Here is a 24,376-nt window from a genome sequence, read left to right as displayed (position 1 = left end):
ACTTGTATAAATTTTGGCTCTGACCCCCGGGGGCAGGAGGGGCGGGGCCAAATGGAGGAAATAGAGGTAAATCCTATAAATCGCTACTTGTCCTAGAGTTCTACATGGATTGTAACCAAATTTGGCCACAAACATCCATGGGGGAAGGGAAACAGAAATTGTATAAAGTTTGGCTCTGACCCCCCGGGGTAGGAGGGGCGGGGCCTTATAGGGGAAATAGAGGTAAATCCTATAAATTGCTACTTGTCCTAGAGTTCTTTATGAATTGTGACCAAATTTGGCCACAAACATTTATGGGGGAAAGGAAACAGAACTTGTATAAAGTTTGGCTCTGACCCCTGGGGGCAGGAAGAGTGGGGTCCAATAGGGGAAATAGAAGTAAATATTATAAATCGCTACTTGTCCTAGAGTTCTGCATGGATTGTAACCAAATTTGGCCACAAACATCCATGGGGGAAGGGGAACAGAACTTGTATAAATTTTGGCTCTGACCCCCCGCGGGCAGGAGGGTTGGGGCCCAATAGGGGAATTAGAGGTAAATATTCGAATTCCTTACGAAAAGAATTGTACAATGAACCTGTATTTAGAACATTACTTGGCATTACAAACCAGGTGAGTGATACAGGCCCTCTGGGCCTCTTGTCTTTTCTCACTTTAATTTTCTCTATATTACTTCTTCTCTATTTAGCCTCACATTTCTTCCTGACTAATTATTATACAGCTATTATACATACAGCTGCAATATTTGGTCAAGTAGGCCTGCCACAGTGAAGTGCTCATATTACAGGACTCACAAGTAGTCGACATACCAAACCACTAATTACAATTGTTTGAAATGAAATATTCCCATTGTCAGTAAGTGGCTGTTTCAGTAAGGCTAATTAACATGGTGGGTGAGGTGCCCTGATACACTTATAACCTCCTGTGTATCTTAAGAGTCCTGGTCAGTTACTACATTAAACTTTAACCATCACAAATATTACTTATTTTTAAGCCTCCCAGTCCATTATATACAGGGCTGCAGTCGACCTTGGATGTAACCAGATAGACAACTCCCTATCATCTTTGGTCAGTTGGGCAAGAACTTATTTGACCTTTGACATCAGAAGGCACCTGTTTCTGTTTGATTTTGGTAAGTTTATTGGATATTAATTATAATCATATTAAGACATCAATCCAAAGACTTAATATTCTTTATATTACTTGATTATCAGGTAATATTTACCAGACTTTAGACACTTGCAGTTTCTTTTAGTTTTACCAATGTTTAGATAGTTGACAAATTGGTCATATTTAAAGCCAGGGAGTAAAATATGGTGCTTTAGATTTTTTTTTATATTTACATACTGGTAAAGTTAAACTTTTAAATTATTTCTTCTGAATTTCCAAAAAATTCAAGAAATCACTAAGGCTATAACTTAATTAAACCCATTTTCGGAGATCCATGGTTTATTGCACTACAAGCTTCGCTTACTGGGTTCTCAACAACATGAATCAAATCAAGCTTTATATATCAGTAATTTGCTGTGTGCTACAGAGTAGTGGTCATGTGAAAAGGCCAATTTCTATTCTGTCATTTTTAGACAAGATAGCATTGTAACAGGAGAGGAGAAAATGTAGCGACCAGACCAGACCGGAGCTACCTGAGATCTTAGTTATCTAAACAGACCATATAGTTCAGAAAAGAAAACAATAAGGACTTTTAATTCAATTCTAAACTAAGTATTTTTATGAGAAATGGAGGACATCCATTGAGTACATGTACAGTCAAACCTGGTTTAGCAACTACCTCTGTACAAAGATCACCTGCTTAATAAGACCAATTTATCAGGGTCCAAATGACTATGCAGTTTAAAATTCAACCTGTGTATACAGAAAGACCATCTGACTATAAAGACTATACTTCTTCTGTCCCAATTTCTCCCAGAGTGCATTGTGGTTACCCTTCATTATGAAGGGTACCCCTTCATTATGAAGGGTAACCGCAATGCACTCTGGGAGAAATTGCTTCTGTCCCTTGTGTACATGGTCTTTTATATAGATTTGACTATATTTTAAAATTGCGATGATTACTGAGAAAAAGAGATTTTGTAAATTTCAAAATATTTTCCAATATTTAAACAAGATAAGACCTATTGTCAATGTCATTTATTAAATCCTGGTGATATTAGAATAGATCTTTGTATTTTCGTTTGATAGTCTCTTATTTGCTGCCATGTAGACAGAAATGTCAGAATCATAATTAAGGGTTGGTGATCTGTGCAGTGTGTGAAACTCCCTCTGTCTTTCTGTATTAGTCAATAATCTTTTCACATCACAAAAAATAATGATCTCCAGGAGATGCAGTAGAAGATACAGACTACCAAGGTCGTAAAGGTTACTCAGTGGTTCTTCATTGAGAACAGCTAAGGTTGAAGCTATTGTCATCATATTAGACTAGGGATTATACTTGTGTAGAAGAACAGGGAAAATACACATCCCTGTCGAGTGCCCCGACAAGGAATCGAACCCGGGTCTCCGGCGTGAAAATCTACGGCTCTACCGACTGAGCCAAAGAAGCATGCTCCGTCAGCTGAGTGACAGAGACCGTATTTAACACTATGTACAAGTCACACCGACCCGCTCCTTTTACACTTGTAACTTACTAATCTGGCCAAATAGGTTTAAAGATGGAAATGTTTGGCTAGGATTCATGTAATTGCCCCTTCACAAAATAACTGTAAAAGAACTCACAAGTACTAAAGAATGCATTGTACTGTGATTAAGTTATTTCAAAATCATGGCTGTTTTATTTATGTTTAAGTACAATTTAATCTTTACTACTTTTATAAACAATTAAGGTAACAGTTTAATAATTTAAAACAAATAGATAAAAAAACTTCCTCATAATATATTATATAGGGAATATATCTTTGCTTTCATAGTGTACCATTGCTTTTATTGATACCAAGAATGAGAGATTACGTAAATTGTACTAATATCTAGCATGGTCAAATAATATACAGTTGTATATATATTCTAGTGAAGATTGAACCTGAAATATGTATGGTGCCTATTACTTGTGGTAATTATGAACAAAACAGGGACTAAAAAGTTACCATTGTGGCTTGATTTCAGTGTAACAAGCATATCCTATTGACATAGGGCTTACTTGATTTACAAAGCTACACACAGTAAAAACAAAATTAAATTACAAAAATTGAGGCATACGGAAAAGAGTTACTTCCCCTTGTTCAAGCAAAGAGAACCAAACAATTATGTATATGTAAGCCATAGTGCACACAATGATAGAGATACTGATGTAATGTTGATTGAAGCAAGTGCATTTATTGAACTTAAAGATGCTCCACCGCTGACAAATGATATTTTTTCACTATAAAAAACAGGAGCAGACGTTTTAGTATTTTTCTTCAGCTACAAAAGTTACATACTTTAAACCATTACCACCATTGGAAAGTTTGAGCTTGTAATTTTACTTCAAGGTAAAAATATGAAAAATGATTAATTGCATCCCACAGAAATTCCGTGGCACTATATATAGCTATATCCTATTAGACAGATATATACACAATTACACACCAATTATTGTTCAAATGATGAATATCATTTATGCTATGTCGGCGGTGGAGGATCTTTAACAGTACTCGATCACTGGGTTGGAAACCCATGGCACTGGGTTCTGATGGTTGGTATTTTTTTCTATTGGCCTCTACAAAGTTTCATCTCCTTAATCTGGGCCAGCCTTATATTACTTAATGGCTGTTAATAGATTGTAAAACAAAACAATGTCAACAATATGTCAAATTGCAGTAATGTCCCCTCCCTCTCTCTTTCTCTTGTTCTTTCATCCTATGATGGGGATAAATCATATGTACACTGTTATTAGTCCAACTCCAGGGATTTATTGTTCTGAAATTCTTTTTTGTTCACATGTGTTATAATGATGTTTCCAAAGATCCTCAAAAGGAAGGCAAGATTTGTTATGCCAACATTATTTGAACGACTAAATCAGAATTATTTCAATGAAGCATTTAAAATTGTACAAATCAAAAAGACTTTGTACCAAACACCAATAGAACAAAACTGGGTTTGTCTGTCTAACAAAGAAATTCGGTCATTGAAAATAAATCCTTACTATAATCTGCCAAGATGACAAGGCAGTCTTATGGGTTATCTTACCCTTGGTCAAGATAAACATCAGCAGTAGTTTCTTCAGGGACTTGTTAGCTTTTAATTTAGGAATTCCTTAGGTAGGTATCAGAAACAGAAATATAGATCTTTTGAGTGTGTTGCTAGGATAACAATTCTTTAAAAAAAATACCACAGAGTAAGAAGTGTTGAATGTCAGTGCTAAGTGAGTTGTCTGTGTGAGATGTGATTCTGTCAGATCTATAAGATACAGATATATTGCCAGTTCTATTTGTATACTGGTCCTATAGCTGTACAGTAAAGTGCCATGGGCGACTCTGACCTGACATACAATATCGCATAATCTTTACATCTCCAAACAAGAAAATTGTTCTTGTAAATCACAAGTTAAAAACAGTAGGAAGATACCCCATCTAATAATAGCATACTTGCTAAACAGCAACTTCTGTCCCTCTGTCCGACCATCCATTCAGGTAGAAGGTTAGGTATAACATGACTGTCTAAATTACAAAAAGCTTAATTTGTTAGGTCCATAGAATCTGTAGCATTATTTGTGCTGTAAAGTTTATTCAATGAATTAAAGGTTACATTTGACTTCATTGGAGGTAACAAAAGTCAATTAAGTTATACAAATAAATCAACAAGAGGTACATATATACCCGACATGATATGCAACATCATAGTTGTAGCATTTGGGAATGGATCTCTATTCCTCCTGTTATATTTGGGAATGGATCTCTATTCCTCCTGTTATATTTGGGAATGGATCTCTATTCCTCCTGTTATATATTGGGAATGGATCTCTATTCCTCTTGTTATATATAGGAATGGATCTCTATTCCTCCTGTTATATTGGGAATGGATCTCTATTCCTCCTGTTATATATGGGAATGGATCTCTATTCCTCCTGTTATATTTGGGAATGGATCTCTATTCCTCCTGTTATATATGGGAATGGATCTCTATTCCTCCTGTTATATATGTGAATGGATCTCTATTCCTCCTGTTATATATGGGAATGGATCTCTATTCCTCCTGTTATATATGTGAATGGATCTCTATTCCTCCTGTTATATATGGGAATGGATCTCTATTCCTCCTGTTATATATGGGAATGGATCTCTATTCCTCCTGTTATATATGGGAATGGATCTCTATTCCTCCTGTTATATTTGGGAATGGATCTCTATTCCTCCTGTTATATATTTGGGAATGGATCTCTATTCCTCCTGTTATATATAGGAATGGATCTCTATTCCTCCTGTTATATATGGGAATGGATCTCTATTCCTCCTGTTATATATGTGAATGGATCTCTATTCCTCCTGTTATATATGGGAATGGATCTCTATTCCTCCTGTTATATATGGGAATGGATCTCTATTCCTCCTGTTATATATGGGAATGGATCTCTATTCCTCCTGTTATATATGGGAATGGATCTCTATTCCTCCTGTTATATATGTGAATGGATCTCTATTCCTCCTGTTATATATGGGAATGGATCTCTATTCCTCCTGTTATATTTTGGAATGGATCTCTATTCCTCCTGTTATATATTATGTGAATGGATCTCTTTTCCTCCTGTTATATATGTGAATGGATCTCATAATCTTTACATCTCCAAACAAGAAAATTGTTCTTGTAAATCACAAGTTAAAAACAGTAGGAAGATACCCCATCTAATAATAGCATACTTGCTAAACAGCAACTTCTGTCCCTCTGTCCGACCATCCATCCAGGTAGAAGGTTAGGTATAACATGACTGTCTAAATTACAAAAAGCTTAATTTGTTAGGTCCACAGAATCTGTAGCATAATTTGTGCTGTAAAGTTTATTCAATGAATTAAGGGTTACATTTGACTTCATTGGAGGTGACAAAAGTCAATTAAGTTATACAAATAAATCAACAAGAGGTACATATATACCCGACATGATATGCAACATCATAGTTGTAGCATTTGGGAATGGATCTCTATTCCTCCTGTTATATATGGGAATGGATCTCTATTCCTCCTGTTATATATGGGAATGGATCTCTATTCCTCCTGTTATATATGGGAATGGATCTCTATTCCTCCTGTTATATATAGGAATGGATCTCTATTCACTTGTTATATTTTGGAATGGATCTCTATTCCTCCTGTTATATATGGGAATGGATCTCTATTCCTCCTGTTATATATGGGAATGGATCTCTATTCCTCTTGTTATATATGGGAATGGATCTCTATTCCTCTTGTTATATATGGGAATGGATCTCTATTCCTCTTGTTATATATGGGAATGGATCTCTATTCCTCCTGTTATATATGGGAATGGATCTCTATTTCTCCTGTTATATATTGGAATGGATCTCTATTCCTCCTGTTATATATGGGAATGGATCTCTATTCCTCTTGTTATATTTGGGAATGGATCTCTATTCCTCCTGTTATATTTGGAAATGGATCTCTATTCCTCCTGTTATATATGGGAATGGATCTCTATTCCTCCTGTTATATATGGGAATGGATCTCTATTCCTCCTGTTATATATGGGAATGGATCTCTATTCCTCCTGTTATATATGGGAATGGATCTCTATTCCTCTTGTTATATATTGGGAATGGATCTCTATTCCTCTTGTTATATTGGGAATGGATCTCTATTCCTCTTGTTATATTTGGGAATGGATCTCTATTCCTTCTGTTATATATGGGAATGGATCTCTATCCCTCTTGTTATATTTGGGAATGGATCTCTATTCCTCCTGTTATATTTGGGAATGGATCTCTATTCCTCCTGTTATATTTGGGAATGGATCTCTATTCCTCCTGTTATATATGGGAATGGATCTCTATTCCTCCTGTTATATATGGGAATGGATCTCTATTCCTTCTGTTATATATTGGGAATGGATCTCTATTCCTCCTGTTATATTTGGGAATGGATCTCTATTCCTCTTGTTATATATGTGAATGGATCTCTATTCCTCCTGTTATATATGGGAATGGATCTCTATTCCTTCTGTTATATATGGGAATGGATCTTTATTCCTCCTGTTATATTTGGGAATGGATCTCTATTCCTCTTGTTATATATGGGAATGGATCTCTATTCCTCTTGTTATATTTGGGAATGGATCTCTATTCCTCCTGTTATATATGTGAATGGATCTCTATTCCTCCTGTTATATATGGGAATGGATCTCTATTCCTCCTGTTATATATGGGAATGGATCTCTATTCCTCCTGTTATATATGGGAATGGATCTCTATTCCTTCTGTTATATATTGGAATGGATCTCTATTCCTCCTGTTATATTTGGAAATGGATCTCTGTTCCTCCTGTTAATTCTGGGATTTGATCTCTATTCCTCTTGTTATATTTGAGAATAGATATCTATTCCTCTTGATATAAGGAACAGGTCTCATAGACCTTTTGCTCTATTTGTGAACACATGCCATTAAGCTTCTGTTAGCAATTTACATAGGGGGGGCTCAAGTAAGGTCGGATAAGACAAGGAGTCACTACATACAGGGAGTCACTACATACAGGGAGTCACTGCATACAGGGAGTCACTACATACAGGGGTCGCTAAATACAAGGAGTCGCTACATACAGGGAGTCACTACATACAGGGAGTCGCTACATACAGGGAGTCGCTACATACAGGGAGTCGCTACATACAGGGAGTCGCTACATACAGGGGGTCGCTACATACAGGGAGTCGCTACATACAGGAGTCGCATACAAACAAGAAGTCAATACATACAGGGAGTCGCCACATACAGGGGGTCACTACATACAGGGAGTCAATATATATAGGGAGTCGCCACATACAGGGGGTCACTAAATACAGGGAGTCGCTACATACAGGGAGTCGCTACATACAGGGAATCGCTACATACAGGTATTCGCTTCATACAGGAGGTCACTACATACAGGGAGTCGCTACATACAGGGAGTCGCTTCATTACAGGGAGTCGCTACATACAGGGAATTGCTACATACAGGGGGTCTCTACATACAGGGGGTTGCTACATACAAGGAGTCCTTACATACAGGGAGTCACTTCATACAGGGAGTCACTACATACAGGGAGTCGCTACATTACAGGGGGGCATTACATACAGGAAGTCACTATATACAGGGTGTTGCTGCATACAGGGGGTCACTACATACAGAGGAGTCGCTATACACAGGAAGTCGCTACATACAGGGAATCACTACATACATGGAGTCGCTACATACAGGGAATCGCTACATACAGGGAGTCGCTACAAACAAGGAGTCAATACATACAGGGAGACGCCACATACAGGGGGTCACCACATACAGGAAGTCGCTACATACAGGGAGTCGCTACATACAGGGGGTCGCTACATACAAGGGTCTCTATATACAGGGAGTTGCTACATACAGGGAGTCTCTACATACAGGGGGTTGCTACATACAAGGAGTCTCTACATACAGGGGGTTGCTACATACAGGGAGTTGTTACATATAGGTAGTCACTACATACAGGGAGTGGCTACATACAGGGAGTTGCTACATACAGGGAGTCTCTACATTCAGGGAGTCACTACATACAGGGAGTGGCTACATACAGGGAGTGGCTACATACAGGGAGTCACTACATACAGGGGATCTCTTCATACAGGGTGTCGCTACATGCAGGGAGTTGCTATATACAGGGAGTCATTACATACAGGTGGTCGCTACATACAGGGAGTCACTTCATACAGGGGGTCGCTACATACAGGAAGTCGCTACATGCATGGAGTTGCTATATACACGGGGTCATTACATACAGGGGGCCGCTACATACAGGGAGTCGCTACATACAGGGAGTTGCTACATACAGGGAGTCACTACATACAGGGGGTCACTACATACAGAGGGGTGGCTACATACAGGGGTCACTACATACAGAGGGGTGGCTACACACAGGGAGTCGCTACATACAAGGAGTCTATACATACAGGGAGTCGCCACATACAGGGGGTCACTACATACAGGGAGTTGCTACATACAGGGAGTTGCTTCATATAGGGAGTCGCTACATACAAGGGGTTGCTACATACAGGGGGACACTCTACAGACAGGGAGTCGCTGCATACATGGAGTCGCTACATACAAGGAGTTGCTACATACAGAGGGGTGGCTGCACACAGGGAGTTGCTACATACAGGAGGTAGGTACATACAGGGAGTCGCTACATACAGGGAGTGGCCTAATTCAGGGGTCACTACATACCGGGAGTCATTACATACAGAGGGGTGGCTACATACAGGGGTCACTACATACAGAGGGGTGGCTACACACAGGGAGTCGCTACATACAAGGAGTCTATACATACAGGGAGTCGCCACATACAGGGGGTCACTACGTACAGGGAGTCGCTATATACAGGGAGTTGCTACATACAGGGAGTCACTACATACAGGGTGCCACTATATATAGGGAGTCGCTCGCAAAGATAGTTATGAATGTATTTGGGAACAAGTCTTTTATACCTCTTTGTTATCAATAAGAGCATAATTGTATGCATATGTAAAATATTAGACAATCTTTGCGTAATTGTTTTATTCCTTTCACATACAGAAAAAATGAAGCTTTCTTAATGAAATGAATTACCATTCTGAAAAAATAAGCACTGGAACAGCTGGAAACTTGGTACAGTAGATTTAATTTGAAAACACATGGTTTCAATAAAGACCGGAAATCTACACAGTCTAAATGCAGAAATTATTTTTTCTAGCAAGGGGGCACTTTCATCTTGTTAAAAAAAAATCAGCTCACCTTTATACTGAGTAGACTTCAAAATAATTTTGAGATTGCTTAAAAGTGTTGTTGAATGATTTCAAAATACAGTGTAATGATACTATGGATTACGAATACTTATTAAAAGAATTGAACAATATGTAGAACTCAGCCTATGTAATAGCCGTCTTTTCTTTGTAGATGATCAAATATGACACACCAATATGAAACAAACTTATAAAAATCTTCTTGTTCTCATTTGTTTGTGATATCATGCGTATTAATTATGAACCGAAGTTTATTGATTTGAAAATGGCAACGTTTAATATATCAGGCCACAGTTTCATACATGTACATAGTCCACAAATCTAGGATACATGTATTTTTAAATTTTAAATTCTTCCCAAGAGAGCATTTTAAAAGTGAAGGTGAAAATCTGAAAGAAATGAACTTTGTTAAAGCTTCAGCAATGCTTTTCCTTTGGAGGATTGCAGATTTTATACTGAACATTGCATACAATGAAGATTAATGTGCACTTTCCCTAAAGTTGTTTTTATCTTTTGAAGAATTTTCTAACCTTCAAATATGTAAAGCTGATATCTTTATGCTATATATACCAACACATGTGTACAGAATTTATGCTTTTTGTCAGTCAGACATGTAAAAATAGAGTGGCCGCTAAAGGATCATTAAAATTTTGTCTGGTATCCATAAAATATATCAAAATGATAAAATGTAGTACATGCGTCCTCTCAAGGTCTGATAGAGCATCTTAACCATTTGATAGACCCTACTCCATGATTCATTTACTGGTATTAGAGCATTCGATCTATACCCTATCTATACCCCTCCCCTCCTCTGGAGAAGGAGTTAAAGTTACATAAACACCTCCATTCGATGGATTTGACAATGTTTTACAATCATGTGATGCTTATAACATCAACATTGTATCCCATATTACATAAACTTGTGAGTCTTTCACTAATAGGATCTTCCAAGGCCTTGTAGGACAGGGGGACAGGACCTTAGGAGGAGATTCACGACTGTCTAACCTGAGGCTTGCCAAGGGTAAAACTGTCGTGAATCTCCTCCGAGGATAGAGATTTCCTTGTCCTACTTTCAAGGTAGGGAATGATCCTTTTTCTGCCCTTGTAATTTTCCCTACAGTAGTCATTTAATTTCTAACTTACCCATTGTATGTAATATGTAATGTAATATAGTCAAATAAATCTGTCTTAAAAAGAAAAAAATATCTTTATAGGCAAGTGGTCTTTAATAAATGGGTCAGATGGTGTTGAAATTGACTGTTTGGGACGCTGGGATAGTGGTTGTTTTATGTAGGTGGTCTTTATACCGAGTGTCATTAGTGCCAAAGTTTTGTATAAAATCATGCAGTGACAGAATTTAATTAAAGCCCTGCATTGGATATGCAGAAACTATGTTATTGCATGTACATTGTTCATCTGGCCATCATTCCATCATTCCATCCACAATTGGTTTCTGGAAATTATAATTATCGAAAACTAATTGGTCTTGTTCAATGGGTGTTTGCATTTTTTCTGAGAAATACAAGATGCATGGCCATATGACCCCTAAAGGAATAAAAAATTTGGAATGAAAATTTAAAATTGGTATGTTTTTGTTTGTATGTTGTTTTTGGGGATGCTGAATGTAATGGTTATAGTTTTGAAGAGGTCCAAAAATCCTTAATGGTTGCAGTAGCCACTAAAATGGTCAAAATTTGAACAGATGTCAATTTTTCAGTTCATTCAAATTCAAATGAGAAATTCATAGCAAAAAGTTTGATGAGCCACCAGATCCACAACTTAATTCTTATACTAAGTTATCTCCCCTATTTTGAAACAAGAATCAGATACGATGGATGATACCAAGGTTATACAGCCCAATCTTTATAGATGATATTATATCATAGTGACTGATTATTAAGTAGTGTAGTCAGTCAAATGGAATATATTTGTTTTCTTTTTCTTTTCCTTAAATCTTGAACTAGGGGAGATAATCTATTGCTGAACTGAAATATCTTCAGGAAAGACTAAGTGATTTAATGTATGTAATGTTCACTGAAATCTATCCCAGGTTAAAAGGAAAGTGTTTGTGTTTATCTGCTTCGCATCTTTGTTTTCATATAGATTCATCTTCCCAAGTTGATTCTGGGTTAAAACCACGATGCATTTTCAAAGTGCAGGTGAAAAACCCACTTAAGATTTGATTTTTTTCCAACTGCACGAACATAGTCCCAAAGACCTTCTGTTTGAATCTTCTCATAGCATTAATCATTTAGAACCCTAATGGAAATTACAGCTAGAATCAATAAATATGAAAGAAAGGTGGAGATCTCATCTGTCTTAATTTCTCTGTCATAACAATCTACAGATGTTTACATAGGGAGAGTAAGCAGCTGGTCTATATTCCTTCCAGATCTACAGTAATCAGCTACAGGGTATAGTGTAAAGTTAAAGTTTGGTATAATTTAGAATGATGTATTGGTGCTCTCAATCTTTACTCTTATAATCCTGTATTAATTTTACAAACGCAGTTTAAAAGAATGACTCAGCATATTATTTCAACATGAATCTCTTTTAATTTTTATAGGTGAAATGTGTTAATGCGCAACAAAAATTTGATTTTCAAAAGGCATAGTGGCTTTTCAAATTTAATTCCAAACTACCACTAGTAGGAAACTGAAACTTATTATACTGCAAACTTTGGGAGAAAGTTGCTGTTGTCATTCTCATAAATTCGCGATAAAATGCTTGTACATTAAAATTCATGTTTTTGCTCTCTCGTAAAATAATGTGAAAATTAAAATATTTATCATGTGAAAATATATTTCTTTACTGTAATTTACAACTAAGTTTTATCAAAATTCTTAATAGATTTGTGGCTTATTTTGCTCATGGTCCCATTAATTTTCTCATAGGAAGAATACTATCTTAATTTTATTGAAAAAAATTGTAATGGGAATGGGTTTGAGGATTTTGGTTACAGTTGAGGGGTATCAAGTTCAAACTAGTCAGAGAGTCACTCAAAACACCAAAAAATATCTATACCCAAAATATATATTATATAAATCGTTTGAGGGTGGGACAGCACCTGCCTGTTAGTGTGTTTTGACTGAAAATGCTTTGAGCATTATAGAGATGAAACTGTGTATTAATTCATTATTTCACGGTCACTACATCTGCTTTATGTCATCTGCTATCTCTAACTCAGAACAAGCTTGTATCCATTTACAATACACATCCCAGATAACTTTACCAGACGAGTAAAATGGGGGGAGTGTTTTTCATTGGACAATAAAGAATCAAAGAAACAGTGAGGTTTTTGCCCTATCAGTATATATAAGCACACCCCAGCACAGAAGCTATTTGTTAATTTGCTCATGTTTTGTATGATGTGTCATTATAACTAGAGGTGCGAGTTAAACAGATGGTTCTTATCAAATAACCCACTATATCTGCATGCAACTCTAAGCTTCAATATACAGTCTGCCCTTATTTTCTCCCCCTCTCGATTTTTTTTTTTCACTGCCCTGATTCATTTCCATCCCCATCCTTCATCTTAATGTACATATATATGTATTCCATTGTGAACTATTTTCCCTGTATAATACCAAATAATCTTTTTCTCTCTCATTTCACTTCATTGTCACCTTGCTGTTTTTGTTCTATTAGACCCTTTTCTTTCCTTTCATCCATGTAACTCTTGTCCTTCACCAGTAACCTCCAATTGATGGTGGGTATTTTTTTTTCTCTTATTATTTTATAATTTTTTTGGCATTTTCATAATTCAGTGACTCATTCCTTAATACATTTCAGTAATTTTCTTAACATTTTCAGTAATTTTCCTTAACCTCTTGCCGATGTCATTTTCCATTTTCATTGCTTTCTTTCTCCCTTGCCGATGTCCCATAACTCATCACAACCTTTTCTTTCTTTCTCCCCATCTTGCCCTTGTCCTTTTTCCCATAACTCAGTGCCCCTACCTGTGGTCGTGTCCCTTCTCCCCATAACTCAGTGCCCCTCCTGTAATCCTGTCCCTTCTCTCCCATAACTCAGTGCCCTCCTGTGGTCCTGTCCCTTCTCCCCATAACCTCAGTGCCCCTCCTGTGGTCCTGTCCCTTCTCCCCATAACCCAGTGCCCCTCCTGTGGTCCCGTCCCTTCTCCCCATAACTCAGTGCCCCTCCTGTGGTCCTGTCCTTCTCCCCATACCTCAGTGCCCCTCCTGTGGTCCTGTCCATTCTCCCCATAACCCAGTGCCCCTCCTGTGGTCCTGTCCCTTCTCTCCATAACTCAGTGCACCTCCTGTGGTCCTGTCCCTTCTCTCCATAACTCAGTGCCCCTCCTGTGGTCCTGTCCCTTCTCCCCATAACTCAGTAACTCCTGTGGTCCTGGTCCCTCATAACCTCAGTGCCCCTCCTGTGGTCCTGTCCCTTCTCCCCATAACTCAGTGCCCCTCCTGTGGTCCCTGTCCCTTCTCTCCATAAACTCAGTGCCCCTCCTGTGGTCCTGTCCCTTCTCCCCATAACTCAGTGCCCCTCCTGTGGTCCTGTCCCTTCTCTCCCATACCTCAGTACCCCTCCTGTGGTCCTGTCCCTTCTCCCATAACTCAGTGCCCCTCCTGTTGGTCCTGTCCCTTCTCTCCCCATACCTCAGTGCCCCTCCTGTGGTCCTGTCCCTTCTCTCCATAACTCAGTGCCCCTCCTGTGGTCCTGTCCCTTCTCCCCATAACTCAGTGCCCCTCCTGTGGTCCTGTCCCTTCTCTCCATAACTCAGTGCCCCTCCTGTGGTCCTGTCCTTCTCCCCATAACTCAGTGCCCCTCCTGTGTCCTGTCCATTCTCCCCATAACTCAGTCCCCTCCTGTGGTCCTGTCCCTTCTCCCCATAACTCAGTGCCCCTCCTGTGGTCCTGTCCACTTCTCCCCCATAACTCAGTGCCCCTCCTGTGGTCCTGTCCCTTCTCCCCATAACCTCAGTAACCCCTCCTGTGGTCCTGTCCCTTCTCCCCATAACTCAGTGCCCCTCCTGTCCCCTTCTCCCATAACTCAGTACCCTGTGCCCTGTCCCGACTCTCCCCCATAACTCAGTGCCCCTCCTGTGGTCTGTCCTGCCTGGTCCCTGTCCCTTCTCCCCATAACTCAGTGCCCCTCCTGTGGTCCTGTCCCTTCTCCCCATACCTCAGTGCCCCTCCTCCTGCCCCTTCTCTCCATAACTCAGTGCCCCTCCTGTGGTCCTGTCCCCTTCTCTCCTAACCTCAGTGCCGCTCCTGTGGTTCCTATCGCCTCTCACCATACTCAGTGCCCTCCTGTGGTCCTGTCCCTTCTCTCCATAACTCAGTGCCCTCCTGTGGTCCTGTCCCTTCTCTCCCATAACTCAGTGCCCCTCCTGTGGTCCTGTCCCTTCTCTCCATAACTCAGTGCCCCTCCTGTGGTCCTGTCCCTTCTCTCCATAACAGTGCCCCTCCTGTGGTCCTGTCCCTTCTCTCCATAACTCAGTGCCCCTCCTGTGGTCCTGTCCCTTCTCCCCATAACTCAGTACCCCTCCTGTCTCCTGGTCCTGTCCCTTCTCCCCCATAACTCAGTACCCCTCCTGTGCTCCTGTCCCTTCTCCCCATACTCAGTACCCCTCCTGTGGTCCCCCTTCTCCCCATAACTCAGTACCCTCCTGTGGTCCTGTCCCTTCTCCCCATAACTCAGTGCCCCTCCTGTGGTCCTGTCCCTTCTCCCCATAACTCAGTGCCCCTCCTGTGGTCCTTCCCTCCCCATAACTCAGTGCCCCTCCTGTGGTCCTGTCCCTTCTCTCCATAACTCAGTACCCCCTCCTGTGCTCCCTGTCTCTTCTCCCCATAACCTCAGTGTCCCTCTGTGGTCCTGTCCCTTCTCCCCATAACTCAGTGGTCCCCTCCTGTGGTCCTGTCCCTTCTCCCCATACCTCAGTGCCCCTCCTGTGGTCCTGTCCCTTCTCCCATAACCTCAGTGCCCCTCCTGTGGTCCTGTCCCTTCTCCCCATAACTCAGTGCCCCTCCTGTGGTCCTGTCCCTTCTCTCCATACCTCAGTGCCCCTCCTGTGGTCCTGTCCCTTCTCCCCATAACTCAGTGCCCCTCCTGTGGTCCTGTCCCTTCTCTCCATAACTCAGTGCCCCTCCTGTGGTCCTGTCCCTTCTCTCCCATTAACTCAGTGCCCCTCCTGTGGTCCTGTCCCTTCTCCCCATAACTCAGTGCCCCTCCTGTGGTCCTGTCCTCACTCTCCATAACTCAGTGCCCCTCCTGTCGGCCTGTCCTTCACTCCCATAACTCAGTGCCCCTCCTGTGGTCCTTGTCCTCCTCTCTCCATAACTCAATGCCCCTCCTGTGGTCCTGTCCCTTCTCTCCATAACTCAGTCCCTCAATGCCCCTCCTGTGGTCCTGTCCCTTCTCCTCCATAACTCAGTGCCCCTCCTGTGGTCCTGTCCTCACTCTCCATAACTCAGTGCCCCTCCTGTGGTCCTTGTCCTCACTCTCCATAACTCAATGCCCCTCCTGTGGTCCTTGTCCCTTCTCTCCATAACTCAGTGCCCCACTCCTGTGGTCTTGTCCCTTCTCCCCATAACCTCAGTGCCCCTCCTGTGGTCCTGTCCCTTCTCTCCATAACTCAGTGCCCCTCCTGTGGTCCTGTCCATTCTCCCCATAACTCAGTGCCCCTCCTGTGGTCCTGTCCTTTCTCTACCTCATACCCCTCAGTGCCCCTCCTGTTAACTCAGGGCCCCTCCTGTCCCTTCTCTCCCCCATAACTCAGTGCCCCTCCTGTGGTCCTGTCCCTTCTCTCCATAACTCAGTGCCCCCTCCTGTGGTCCTGTCCCTTCTCCCCTTACCTCAGTACCCCTCCTGTGGTCCTGTCCCATTCTCCCCATAACTCAGTGCCCCTCCTGTGGTCCTGTCCCTTCTCCCCATAACTCAGTGCCCCTCCTGTGGTCCTGTCGCTTCTCCCATAACTCAGTGCCCCTCTCCTGTGGTCCTGTCCCTTCTCCCCATTACACTCAGTACCCCTCCTGTGGTCCTGTCCCTTCTCCCCATACCTCAGTAACCCCTCCTGTGGTCCTGTCCCTTCTCTCCATAACTCAGTGCCCCTCCTGTGGTCCTGTCTCATTCTCCCCATAACTCAGTGCCCCTCCTGTGGTCCTGTCCCTTCTCTCCATAACTCAGTGCCCCTCCTGTGGTCCTGTCCCTTCTCCCCTTACCTCAGTGCCCCTCCTGTGGTCCTGTCCCTTCTCTCCCATAACTCAGTGCCCCTCCTGTGGTCCTGTCCCTTCTCCCCATAACTCAGTGCCCCTCCTGTGGTCCTGTCCCTTCTCCCCATAACTCAGTGCCCCTCCTGTGGTCCTGTCCCTTCTCTCCATAACTCAGTGCCCCTCCTGTGGTCCTGTCCCTTCTCCCCATAACTCAGTGCCCCTCCTGTGGTCCTGTCCCTTCTCCCCATAACTCAGTACCCCTCCTGTGCTCCCTGTCCCTTCTCCCCATAACTCAGTGCCCCTCCTGTGGTCCTGTCCACTTCTCTCCATAACTCAGTACCCCTCCTGTGGTCCTGTCCCTTCTCTCCATAACTCAGTGCCCCTCCTGTGGTCCTGTCCCCAGTTCTCCTCCATAACTCAGTGCCCCTCCTGTGGTCCTGTCCCTTCTCTCCATAACCTCAGTGCCCCTCCTGTGGTCCTGTCCCTTCTCTCCATAACTCAGTGCCCCTCCTGTGGTCCTGTCCCTTCTCTCCATAACTCAGTACCCACTCCTGTGGTCCTGTCCATTCACTCTCCATAACTCAGTGCCCCTCCTGTGGTCCTGTCCCCTTCTCCCCATAACTCAGTGCCCCTCCTGTGGTCCTGTCCCTTCTCCCCATAACTCAGTGCCCCTCCTGTGGTCCTGTCCATTCTCCCCATAACTCAGTGCCCCTCCTGTGGTCCTGTCCCTTCTCTCCATAACTCAGTACCCCCCTTCTCCTGTGGTCCTGTCCATTCTCCCCATACCTCAGTGCCCCTCCTGTGGTCCTGTCCCTTCTCTCCATAACCTCAGTGCCCCTCCTGTGGTCCTGTCCCTTCTCCCCATACCTCAGTGCCCCTCCTGTGGTCCTGTCCTTTCTCTCCCCATAACTCAGTGCCCCTCCTGTGGTCCTGTCCTTCTCCCTAACTCAGTACCCCTTCTCTCCTGTCCAATACTCAGTGCCCCTCCTGTGGTCCTGTCCATTCTCCCCATACCTCAGTACCCCTCCTGTGGTCCTGTCCCTTCTCCCCATAACTCAGTGCCCCTCCTGTGGTCCTGTCCCTTCTCCCCATACCTCAGTGCCCCTCCTGTGGTCCTGTCCCTTCTCTCCATACCTCAGTGCCCCTCCTGTGGTCCTGTCCCTTCTCCCCATAACTCAGTGCCCCTCCTGTGGTCCTGTCCCTTCTCCCCATAACTCAGTGCCCCTCCTGTGGTCCTGTCCCTCATCTCCCCATAACTCAGTGCCCCTCCTGTGGTCCTGTCCCTTCTCTCCATAACTCAGTGCCCCTCCTGTGGTCCTGTCCCTTCTCTCCATAACAACCTCAGTGCCCCTCCTGTGGTCCTGTCCCTTCTCCCCATAACTCAGTGCCCCTCCTGTGGTCCTGTCCTTCTCCCATAACTCAGTGCCCCTCCTGTGGTCCTGTCCCTTCTCCCCCATAACTCAGTCCCCTCCTGTGGTCCTTGTCCCTTCTCTCCATAACTCAGTGCCCCTCCTGTGGCCTTGTCCTTCTCTCCATAACTCAGTGCCCCTCCTGTGGTCCTGTCCCTTCTCTCCCATAACTCATGTGCCCCTCCTGTGGCCTGTCCCTTCTCTCCATAACTCACTGCCCTCCTGTGGTCCTGTCCCTTCTCTCCATAACTCAGTGCCCCTCCTGTGGTCCTGTCCATCTTCTCCCCATAACTCAGTGCCCCTCCTGTGGTCCTGTCCCTTCTCTCCATAACTCAGTGCCCCTCCTGTGGTCCTGTCCCTTCTCCCATAACTCAGTGCCCCTCCTGTGGTCCTGTCCTTCTCTCCATAACTCAGTGCCCCTCCTGTGGTCCTGTCCCTTCTCTCCATAACTCAGTGCCCCTCCTGTGGTCCTGTCCCTTCTCTCCATAACTCAGTGCCCCTCCTGTGGTCCTGTCCCTTCTCTCCATAACTCAGTGCCCCTCCTGTGGTCCTGTCCATTCTCTCCATAACTCAGTGCCCCTCCTGTGATCCTGTCCCCTTCTCCCATAACTCAGTGCCCCTCCTGTGGTCCTGTCCCTTCTCTCCATAACTCAGTGCCCCTCCTGTGGTCCTGTCCCTTCTCCCCATAAATCAGTGGACCCCTCCTGTGGTCCTGTCCCTTCTCCCCATAACTCAGTACCCCTCCTGTGCTCCTGTCCCTTCTCCCATAACTCAGTGCCCCTCTTCTGTGGTCCTGTCCCTTCTCCCCATATAACTCAGTACCCCTCCTGTGGTCCTGTCCCTTCTCCCCATAACTCAGTGCCCCTCCTGTGGTCCTGTCCCTTCTCTCCATAACTCAGTGCCCCTCCTGTGGTCCCTGTCCCTTCTCTCCATAACTCAGTGCCCCTCCTGTGGTCCTGTCCCTTCTCCCCATAACTCAGTGCCCCTCCTGTGGTCCTGTCCCTTCTCTCCATAACTCAGTGCCCCTCCTGTGGTCCTGTCCCTTCTCCCCATAACTCAGTGCCCCTCCTGTGGTCCTGTCCCTTCTCCCCATAACTCAGTACCCTCCTGTGGTCCCTGTGCCTGTCCCTTCTCTCCATAACTCCAGTGCCCCTCCTGTGGTCCTGTCCTTTCTCCCCATAACTCAGTGCCCCCTCCTGTGGTCCTGTCCCTTCTCTCCATAACTCAGTGCCCCTCCTGTGGTCCTGTCCCTTCTCCCCATAACTCAGTGCCCCTCCTGTGTCCTGTCCCTTCTCTCCATAACTCAGTGCCCCTCCTGTGGTCCTGTCCACTTCTCCCCATAACTCAGTGCCCCTCCTGTGGTCCTGTCCCTTCTCTCCATAACTCAGTGCCCCTCCTGTGGTCCTGTCCCTTCTCTCCATAACTCAGTACCCCTCCTGTGGTCCTGTCCCTTCTCTCCATAACTCAGTGCCCCTCCTGTGGTCCTGTCCCTTCTCTCCATAACTCAGTGCCCCTCCTGTGGTCCTGTCCCTTCTCCCCATACCTCAGTGCCCCTCCTGTGGTCCTGTCCCTTCTCCCCATAACTCAGTGCCCCTCCTGTGGTCCTGTCCCTTCTCCCCATAACTCAGTGCCCCTCCTGTGGTCCTGTCCCTTCTCCCATAACTCAGTGCCCCTCCTGTGGCCCTCCTGTCCCTTCTCCCCATAACTCAGTGCCCCTCCTGTGGTCCTGTCCCTTCTCCCATAACTCAGTGCCCTCCTGTGGTCCTGTCCCTTCTCCCCTAACTCAGTGCCCTCCTGTGGTCCCCCTTCTCTCCATAACTCAGTGCCCCTCCTGTGGTCCTGTCCCTTCTCTCCATAACTCAGTGCCCCTCCTGTGGTCCTGTCCCTTCTCCCCATAACTCAGTGCCCCTCCTGTGGTCCTGTCCCTTCTCTCCATAACTCAGTGCCCCTCCTGTGGTCCTGTCCCTTCTCCCCATACCTCAGTGCCCCTCCTGTGGTCCTGTCCCTTCTCCCCATAACTCAGTGCCCCTCCTGTGGTCCTGTCCCTTCTCCCCATAACTCAGTGCCCCTCCTGTGGTCCTGTCCCTTCTCTCCATAACTCAGTGCCCCTCCTGTGGTCCTGTCCCTTCTCCCCATACCTCAGTGCCCCTCCTGTGGTCCTGTCCCTTCTCCCCATACCTCAGTGCCCCTCCTGTGGTCCTGTCCCTTCTCCCCATAACTCAGTGCCCCTCCTGTGGTCCTGTCCCTTCTCTCCATAACTCAGTGCCCCTCCTGTGGTCCTGTCCCTTCTCCCCATAACTCAGTGCCCCTCCTGTGGTCCTGTCCCTTCTCTCCATAACTCAGTGCCCCTCCTGTGGTCCTGTCCCTTCTCCCCATAACTCAGTGCCCCTCCTGTGGTCCTGTCCCTTCTCCCCATAACTCAGTGCCCCTCCTGTGGTCCTGTCCCTTCTCCCCATAACTCAGTGCCCCTCCTGTGGTCCTGTCCCTTCTCCCCATACCTCAGTGCCCCTCCTGTGGTCCTGTCCCTTCTCCCCATAACTCAGTGCCCCTCCTGTGGTCCTGTCCCTTCTCCCCATAACTCAGTGCCCCTCCTGTGGTCCTGTCCCTTCTCCCCATAACTCAGTGCCCCTCCTGTGGTCCTGTCCCTTCTCCCCATAACTCAGTGCCCCTCCTGTGGTCCTGTCCCTTCTCCCCATAACTCAGTGCCCCTCCTGTGGTCCTGTCCCTTCTCCCCATAACTCAGTGCCCCTCCTGTGGTCCTGTCCCTTCTCCCCATAACTCAGTGCCCCTCCTGTGGTCCTGTCCCTTCTCCCCATAACTCAGTGCCCCTCCTGTGGTCCTGTCCCTTCTCCCCATAACTCAGTGCCCCTCCTGTGCTCCTGTCCCTTCTCCCCATAACTCAGTGCCCCTCCTGTGGTCCTGTCCCTTCTCTCCCATAACTCAGTACCCCTCCTGTGGTCCTGTCCCTTCTCTCCATAACTCAGTGCCCCTCCTGTGGTCCTGTCCCTTCTCCCCATAACTCAGTGCCCCTCCTGTGGTCCTGTCCTTCTCCCCATACTCAGTAACCTCCGTGCCTTCCTCTCCATCCCCTCCTGTGGTCCTGTCCCTTCTCTCCCATAACTCAGTGCCCCTCCTGTGGTCCTGTCCCTTCTCTCCATAACTCAGTGCCCCTCCTGTGGTCCTGTCCCTTCTCTCCATAACTCAGTGCCCCTCCTGTGGTCCTGTCCCTTCTCTCCATAACTCAGTGCCCCTCCTGTGGTCCTGTCCCTTCTCTCCATAACTCAGTGCCCCTCCTGTGGTCCTGTCCCTTCTCTCCATAACTCAGTGCCCCTCCTGTGGTCCTGTCCCTTCTCCCCATAACTCAGTGCCCCTCCTGTGGTCCTGTCCCTTCTCTCCATAACTCAGTGCCCCTCCTGTGGTCCTGTCCCTTCTCCCCATAACTCAGTGCCCCTCCTGTGGTCCTGTCCCTTCTCCCCATAACTCAGTACCCCTCCTGTGGTCCTGTCCCTTCTCTCCATAACTCAGTGCCCCTCCTGTGGTCCTGTCCCTTCTCCCCATAACTCAGTACCCCTCCTGTGGTCCTGTCCCTTCTCCCCATACCTCAGTGCCCCTCCTGTGGTCCTGTCCCTTCTCTCCATAACTCAGTGCCCCTCCTGTGGTCCTGTCCCTTCTCTCCATAACTCAGTGACTCTATGTGTCCTGTCCCTTCCTCCATAACTCAGTGCCCCTCCTGTGGTCCTGTCCCTTCTCCCCATAACTCAGTGCCCCTCCTGTGGTCCTGTCCCTTCTCTCCATAACTCAGTGCCCCTCCTGTGGTCCTGTCCCTTCTCTCCATAACTCAGTGCCCCTCCTGTGGTCCTGTCCCTTCTCTCCATAACTCAGTGCCCCTCCTGTGGTCCTGTCCCTTCTCTCCATAACTCAGTGCCCCTCCTGTGATCGTGTCTCTTCTCCCCATAACTCAGTGCCCCTCCTGTGGTCCTGTCCCTTCTCTCCATACCTCAGTGCCCCTCCTGTGGTCCTGTCCCTTCTCCCCATAACTCAGTGCCCCTCCTGTGGTCCTGTCCCTTCTCTCCCCATAACTCAGTGCCCCTCCTGTGGTCCTGTCCCTTCTCTCCCATACCTCAGTACCCCTCCTGTGGTCTTGTCCCTTCTCTCCATAACTCAGTGCCCCTTCTGTTCCCTGTCCATTCTCCCCATACCTCAGTACCCCTCCTGTGGTCCTGTCCCTTCTCCCCATAACTCAGTGCCCCTCCTGTGGTCCTGTCCCTTCTCCCCATAACTCAGTGACTCTCCTGTGGTCCTGTCCCTTCTCTCCATAACTCAGTCCCACTCCTGTGGCCTTGTCCTCACTCTCCATAACTCAGTCCCACTCCTGTGGCCTTGTCCTCACTCTCCATAACTCAATGCCCCTCCTGTGGTCTTGTCCTTTCTCCCCATAACTCAGTCCCACTCCTGTGGCCTTGTCCTCACTCTCCATAACTCAATGCCCCTCCTGTTGTCTTGTCCTGATATATGACTCATTGAACACATGAACTGTATTTTTCAGTCATGTAAAATCATATCTTACAAATATTGCTGGGTGATGCAGACTATATCTCCTATTCCTAAGATAGGTTTAGTTTAGGAGAAGTGAGGGGATGGGAGGTAGGGAGGGATGTCAGATAATACTCAATGAGTCAGCATTTGCACAAAAATCATCTCCACTTTCGTGGCTTGATGTAGGTTCTGGGATAAGAGGCTGCACTAAAACAACCCCATAATGCACAAACAAACATGTATGTATTGGTAATTGGAAGCAATATAACTATATGAAAATTTTTCATAATTTGTTTTTATTGCACTTCACTTTCAATGTATAATGTCTTCATAGGGAGTTTCTGAGTATAGGAGAGAGATTTTCAGTCATATTTATATATATACATTTGGCCGATTTAATGTAATTCACACATTAAAAGGTAGGTTTCTGGTCTTTTTCTACATGACAGGAATATTGGATTATTTTCAGAAATGAAAAAAAAATGAACCAAACAAGCTGACCTGCTTACCAACTACCTGGTGATCTTTAGGTTACTTTAACAATATTTGAAGTGTAGCATATGATAAGACTTTGTGCTATAACAAGTCAACGGTCAACAAAATAACATCAAATAAGAAATCGGCTGACCTGTGTACTTTCATGTTATGGAAGTATGATAAAAGAATACATCAAATGTAAATCATGCTTGACCAGTTTAAGTATAGGATAAAGGTCAAAATCATTCATTTATATTTTCAGCTAAAGTATCAAATATATGACATTTGAAATCTTTGATGATTTTAACCAATTCATTTAACCTTTTTGACCACTTGCAGGTCAAGATTAATACTCTGTAATAAATGGCAAGGTCATTAATTTTCCCAAACTTGGTACTTTGTTCAGTTGGCAACATGCTAGAAGTTCAATATAGGATCTTAACGGACCGGACCAATCAATGCTTCATAAAATTAGGATGTTAAAAATTCAACATAAAATGTTAATATGGATGTGTATCAACCGTTTTAAAATTGAAATATTTTATTTTACACTGTAACAAGCTGCTGATGCTGTGACCAAAGAGAAATCAAGATAAGATCGGAATTGACTCACACTTCATTTATGCTACTTATCACCTAATCTTACCAACCAGCCTCCATATCAATACCACTGTCTGTATGCTATAACTGCCTGAGGAATAAAGATGTCAGAAAAAATTACGGTTTCTTAAGAAAGATTATTTTGTTCCTGAAAATTCTTAACATAAAAGTTTTAAAAATTCAGCAAGAAGAGATGGAATGTAGACATTTTGAAACTTTGACTATCGCAG

At 44.6% G+C, this 24,376-nt stretch overlaps 2 protein-coding genes across 2 annotated transcripts in view; one reads left to right on the top strand and one right to left on the bottom strand.

Moving 5' to 3' along the window:
• The first annotated feature begins 977 nt into the window (after positions 1-977).
• The window catches only part of LOC138327681 (kelch-like protein 5), a 106,197-nt gene continuing 82,798 nt past the window's right edge, over positions 978-24,376 (top strand). Inside the window, exon 1 of the mRNA XM_069273980.1 lies at positions 978-1,132. The gene's annotated coding sequence lies outside the window, so the exon portion shown is untranslated. The remainder of the gene's footprint in view (positions 1,133-24,376) is intronic.
• LOC138327046 (uncharacterized) lies at positions 18,506-18,862 on the bottom strand. Its single transcript, XM_069273037.1, has one exon. The coding sequence runs from the start codon at positions 18,860-18,862 to the stop codon at positions 18,506-18,508; it is 357 nt and encodes a 118-aa protein (XP_069129138.1).

This window comes from Argopecten irradians, chromosome 7, assembly GCF_041381155.1.
Source record: "Argopecten irradians isolate NY chromosome 7, Ai_NY, whole genome shotgun sequence".
NCBI lineage: Eukaryota > Metazoa > Mollusca > Bivalvia > Pectinida > Pectinidae > Argopecten > Argopecten irradians.
Note: the sequence above shows the minus strand (reverse complement) of the source record. Positions and strands in the feature narration are given on the sequence as shown.